At 35.1% G+C, this 6069-nt stretch overlaps 2 protein-coding genes across 3 annotated transcripts; one reads left to right on the top strand and one right to left on the bottom strand.

Moving 5' to 3' along the window:
* Window positions 1-2106: 2106 nt before the first annotated feature.
* Pex3 (peroxisomal biogenesis factor 3) lies at window positions 2107-4092 on the bottom strand. Of its 2 annotated transcripts, none has more exons than XM_028302805.1 (2): window positions 4000-4086; window positions 2107-3570 (listed from the first exon to the last, which is right to left on the bottom strand). In XM_028302805.1, exon 2 carries the CDS (start codon window positions 3338-3340, stop codon window positions 2222-2224), a length of 1119 nt encoding a protein of 372 aa, XP_028158606.1. In that variant the 5' UTR covers window positions 3341-3570; window positions 4000-4086; the 3' UTR covers window positions 2107-2221. The 2 variants fall into 2 exon arrangements, with proteins under 2 accessions (XP_028158606.1, XP_028158607.1); XM_028302806.1 differs by having other exon boundaries at window positions 2215-3570; window positions 3830-4092.
* Window positions 4093-4620: 528 nt separating this feature from the next.
* LOC114351538 (proteasome assembly chaperone 2) lies at window positions 4621-5603 on the top strand. Its single transcript, XM_028302792.1, has one exon. It carries the CDS (start codon window positions 4822-4824, stop codon window positions 5563-5565), a length of 744 nt encoding a protein of 247 aa, XP_028158593.1. The 5' UTR covers window positions 4621-4821; the 3' UTR covers window positions 5566-5603.
* The last annotated feature ends 466 nt before the right edge of the window (window positions 5604-6069 follow it).

Genomic DNA, 6069 nt, shown 5'->3' with positions numbered 1-6069 from the left:
AATTGACTTAATCATCAATAGTAATGAGAATAACCGAGCGTACTTAGTCGAAAGTTTCACCGCGCATTTAAATTTCTATAACTGTTCACCGTATTCTTCCCAAATGTTATAGTAACATCTCACCACAACACACTGAATCGAAGATCCACACAAGACTTCATCGTTGTTATTTATAACGCGCTTGTGCATCCGCGCCACTGTCAATCAGTGTTGCGATAGCGACATTTTGAAACCAAAACAAAATCTTGAGTTACCCAAAATCTGCATACCAGCTGTTTACGACTTCTCGGTGGCACCATTTTATGGCGTAGATGTTAGTTTAGAATTGGAAGAAGAGTAGGTATTATGTAGGTATCTTATCTACTTATTTTTGTAGGGTAAAATTATGATAAATAATTTCCCTAATTTTAATTTATGGTGGCTATCCTTAGATCAATAAAGTACCTAAACTATGTGGTTATCAATATCCTTTTACGTTTGTGCATAGCTTATTTGCGTGTAAAGATCGACTCTAACAACAGAGATGTCTGGCTCTAATGGAAAAGTAAACATACACGTTATCATTATAAATATGATCATTCTGAATCACAGATCACTAAAAATATGTAGCAAGCTATTCTGAATAATCGAAAATTAATGATAAGTAGGTATTTACTTATTGCGTGCTGCCCTCGTGACGCTGTATAGTTAGCCGTTCAGATAATAATCTTTGAAACTTTGAACATAAAAATGGAAGCACTAACTTATCGGAGCGGAACGCCCGAATTGAATAGTGAAAAAATTCCTAACATTGAGTTTTTAAAAAGTTTCGGATGTTTAAATTAATTTCCTATTGTCGGAATTATTGAGCTCTTCTGTCTGCACATTCACAGCATACCTACAGGAGAATGTTGCTCCACTAACAACTTACTTAGGTACTCTGTTTAGTTTTTATTAGGTAAGTAGCTAAGTAAATATTTTTTTGCATTGTGACCAGCACAAATTGTACACAGTTTTGGCAATAAAGATTATTCTATTCTAAATAGATCCAGTGTGCTCATGGGTGCATGGGAGACATTAATTTCAAAACAGTTTTTTAGCTATTGTACCTAACTAACATCGTTCGCAACAATGTTCTCAATTACAAGATTTATTGATTTGAAAAAGTTGTTCGCGCCACTTTGTTTTTTTCCTAGGCAGGCCTAGTATTTAATTATTCAACATGGGACAAAGCACACTTGCGGGAGATTTCTTTATCAGCTATCAGTGACTACTTAGGTACTGAAGTTCTTGTTTCTAAAACTGGGGCGCTGGAGATTTTTCTTTTTAAGTTTACTGCAGACTCGATAATATTGCGACTAAGTAGCAGTGGCTTAGCCATTGCGGTCTGCAAAACCAGATTGCGGGGCGTTTGCTGTGGCACTCGCGCTGTACTTTACACCTCATTACGTGCAGTCGTCATATTCATATTCACGATGAGGTGGAAACTTATCCTAGTATTTCATGTTCAAGTACCGACTAAACCCTTTTGTTTACCATAGCTGCAGTTTCGATTAAGCTGCTGTGTTTATTTATTGTGATGCCCTAACGTAGGTACTATCTACCTGGAGTTAATTAAAGCACTTTAGGCCTTTTCCTGAGGTTCGGTAACGGTTCATTAAAACGCATCGCTAATGATTCTGCACTGAGCTACTTTCTACTGCGCTGAACACACTCTACACTTATTACTTAGTTAGGGCAATCTCTGTCAGTTAAAAAAGGATTGGGGAAAACATTTAAAATTGAGATGGATTTTTTTGTAGAGGAGAGAGTAATATGATATTTTGGTTACATGAAGTTTACTAGTTACTTTAATTTTAATCAGTACAAAATATTATGCCTTAATATTTTTTTATTTCTATGAAGAAAACAAAAATGTTTCAGGTTTGAGACTTACAAAATATTAAAAAAGATAATTTGTCATATAACTTTAATTTCCCCAAATGCATGATTATAGAAAAGTACTTAACACCTAAACTAAACTGGCTAGTTAAACATAAAATGTGCCAAGAGTTTCAATAATCATTTTAAGTTACCAAGTAGTAATTAATTATAAAATATAATGTCCCTTTTTAGGTACCAATCATCACAATAAGTTAAAATTACCTTAACACTGTAAATTGTAAGCTAAACATATCACCAGAGAATAATTTGAAATCTAAACCAGACCAGGGTCTAAGAGCAATTATGTAAGTGGAATTCTTTATGCTCCACTGAATACTTCATAAATATTAGCTCCCAATAGTTTCAGCTTATCATTCAGAGTAAGCTGTTGGATCAGCATATCTGGAATGTTAGTGTTCCCTTTGCAAGTGTTCTTGGCGATGAGGTCGTTCACAAGTGGCAGCAGCTTCACAAAGAACATCTCCACTTTGTTTACATCCACAAACGGTTCTGGGGCTGCTCCTAACTTTAAAGCTCCATTTGTTACCACATGCTCATCTACTTCTAAATGGTTTTTTGTCATGGGAGTTGATTTGGTCACAAAAAGGTTGGCCATTTCATCAATAACAGATGAAAAACTACGGGTGATAGAAGAGACAGTGATTGAAGACACTTCATCACTCTCTAAAATGTCCATTGTTTCTTTTACAATTGTATCTAATCTAGCTTCATTTATCTCAGCATGGCCAACTAGGTAGTGTACCATCTTCTTTACCGGGTCACCTTCAGTAGTGTCTGTACACAATATTGTCTGTACTGACCAAAACATTTGCTCTACTTCTTGTAGAGTTATCTTCTTTTTGAGAGAGATTGGTTCAACAACCCTTTTCACGGCTTTCTCAATCTGTTTAATCAAATCTTCTACGCCTTTACCAACAAAGTGATGACACAAAGATAAGTACTTTGCTTGCAGCTCACTATCAACCAGTTGCTCATCTTCTTGGACCGAGTCCCTGTAAAGATAACCACCGATGACATTCAGCTGGACCCTCAGAGTGACTTGCAGTATACACAAGGCATACACAAGCACACATATTCTTGTAAATATCATAATTTTCAACTGCTCCCATAGTTCCAATTTATTATCAGGATTTTCTAGCAACTTTTTCACAATTTCTTCTGTGTTTAAAACACTAAGAATACTTTCAGAAACAATCTTTGACAAGGAAAGTATTGTTTGGTTGCAGGTACGTTCTGTACTTTCAAAATGTTGCTTTTTGCGAGTCATGTCAAAGAACTTTTTGGTTTCTCTCTCCTGCCAGTCTCGTAGTTTTTTCTGGGCATAACTACTTAGTATATAAAGTCCACCAAAAACTGCACCCGTCACTATGAACTTCCTCTTATGACGGTGCAAAAAGTTTCTGATACTGGAAAACATGGTTGTAAATAGTTTTCTGTTGTACTCTTGATATTAAATTATTGGAATTCCAGGGGAGAGTCAGAACGGTATTTGGTTGTGTTCATTAGACGTTTAGTGATGAAGGTAGTAGCGTCAATGAATCGCTCTACACAATTCATGATGCACACTTCAGTTTTAGTGTCGAGGCGCGTGGCGGGCCGGCCCATGCATGTGTCCCAGCAAGTGTCTGTTAAACCATGGACAAGCACCTGTAATGAAAATAAAATGAACATTTAACGTCGTAGAAGACACTATCGAATTAAGCTATCGGTAAACCTTGAAAAACTAATACACTCTAAGTAAGTAACAGTGTATCTGAATTAATTATGTTCTTTTAAATACAGGCCAAAGGTCAGGAACTATGAGGTTATATATTTGGTCGTAAAACTAAATACCACGATAAATATTTTATCTAATTATTTACAATTGTAACACATTTAATATTGTTTTCATTTCTTCTACAGGTACCTGAAATCTTTGTTTCTGGGTTTCAGCAAGGATAAAATCTTCCAACTGCGGATCAACACTTTCTTTTTCGGTCATAATCAGATCAAAATTATATTTTAAACCTGATACGCTAAACAATAAAAATAATCTTTATGGATTGTACACATTTATGTATCTGAATAAAGCAATACCTGGAAAAGCAAAAATTCGAAACAATGGAGAAAATTGGAGAAATTCTCCAACAGAAAAGAATCTGACACTTTAATGAATGAACGGTGAATGAGAGTCATTACTATGAATGAATGAATATGTGGTCGGTGTTACCATAAGTTACACTCATTTCTTCTTCTTTTTTGATGATGGCAATACACGTCGAGGTCGACTTGATTTGTGCCATTTTCAAGTATAAGTGATACGAGTTACAAAATGAAATCAAGTAATGATATAATGAAGGATGATAGATCTTACACTCATTTATGAGCTCATATTTCTTCAAGATTTAATTTTAACTCAAACCACAACTCTAACAGAAGTTTTTTCCAGCTCTCAAAATGTGCAATATATGACACTGTAATCATGGAGCGAAGATAGGAATTTCTTGACTGACTGAGCTACAAAATACCGGATAATGGAAGCACTACAGAAGGACTACGATACTGTTGCCTGTAGTGCGACGACACAGAGCCGGTCGTTGTGAAAATCTTTGGGATAGGGCTTAGGGCTATGGCATAAAGGTCATTTTGGCTTCTATGATTTTGATAATTTTGTGTCATCTTTTCATAGACATTGTAACTGATGACTTAATTATAGACAGCATCAGATGGATATCTGTGAACAGCCTCATCTTTGTCCTTAGCCGGTTTCTGAGAGAGGAAAAATTAAAAAATCAAAATATCCTTTGTCATTGTGTCAAAAATCTGTCATTTTACCGGACGTAAACATAACCTCTAATCAATTTAACAAAAAATTTTTTCAGTTATTCTGGTTTATTCTAGACAAAATTAATATTAAAAATGAGTGAAACAAATATTTGGAAGTTCATAGAAGATGGTGATTTGTCAGGATACACTTTTATTGTTACAAGTGTTGCAGTGGGAAATGTTGGACAACTAGCTTGTGACTTGCTGATTTCATCCTTGGATATGGTGAAAATAGCTTCTGTATACAGCCCCGCTCTTATTCCAGTAGTAGGATATGATCCTTATGACCTTAAGTCTTCTAAGTTGTCCACTTGTTGCGAGATCTACAAATGCGCCTCTAAAAATCTAGTTGTTTTACAATTAAGAGCGCCTATTGTTTATAAATATGCAAGAGAATTTTTAGAAGAAGTTGTGAAAAAATTTACGGAGCGAAATATTAAGGATATAATTATATTGAGTAGCAGTTTTGCTCATGAAAACAGACACATCTCTACTTCACCATTTAGATTTGTTGCGAGCAACTCATTCTCATTGTTGTCCAAAGTGAAGTCTCTGGATTGGATGGAACATGAAAAACGTGATAAGGAACTTAAAATATATGGTGGTGGATTTGCAACATTATTGTATGAAATTTGTGAAGAAAATTCACTGCCTTGTCTAATTTTATTCAAATACTGTTCTGAGGGAAATAATATACCAGATGCATATGAGATGGTTAGCCATTTAGCAAGTTTACTGCCACTATTTCCTGAATCATCTGATCTCACGGCACAACTAATTGAACCTGTATCATGGAAGTTTCTATTTGGAAGTCCTCCACCACAAGATATTTATTGACAAAATATTTAATTTTATTTCAATAAAATTTGAAACTATTTTTTGGTTTATTTTCTTCTTAAAAACAAGCTATTGAGTGCTTTATCCGAATTTAAATAGCCTCTGCTAGTAATTTACTAATAAAATGTATTAAGGCGATACCTCGCGAATATTGGGCGTTTTAAAGAAACACAGAATTAGTTTTATTCATACTTTTCCTATAACTTATGTTCTTATTTTGAAATATGTCATAGTTGTTTAATAAATCTAGTGTATAGTTCCAAAATACTGGACTGTCCTGTCGATGACATTGACAGTGGGGCGCCACCGTCAATACCGGATCGCTGGTTCAGATTTTTGCCATGTTGGAAACCATATAGTTGAACGATGGTAGCGCCCCCCTGTCATTGAGTTTGGCGGGACAGTTCAGCGTGGGTCATCTATACCTACATTATAAGGGTATTTCGCCAAAAATGGTCAATTTTGCCTAATTTCCTTGGCACTAATTTTATTTTTGTTTTTAAC

The sequence above is a fragment of the Ostrinia furnacalis genome, unplaced genomic scaffold (assembly GCF_004193835.3).
Source record: "Ostrinia furnacalis isolate ACB-3 unplaced genomic scaffold, ASM419383v2 OfSCF1160, whole genome shotgun sequence".
NCBI lineage: Eukaryota > Metazoa > Arthropoda > Insecta > Lepidoptera > Crambidae > Ostrinia > Ostrinia furnacalis.
This window is presented reverse-complemented; position numbering and strand designations above follow the sequence as displayed.

What these genes read in the sequence shown, in the direction of transcription:
- Pex3 (XM_028302805.1), bottom strand. Translation starts at nt 3,340, where the DNA reads ATGTTTTCCAGTATCAGAAACTTTTTGCACCGTCATAAGAGGAAGTTC.
- LOC114351538 (XM_028302792.1), top strand. Translation starts at nt 4,822, where the DNA reads ATGAGTGAAACAAATATTTGGAAGTTCATAGAAGATGGTGATTTGTCA.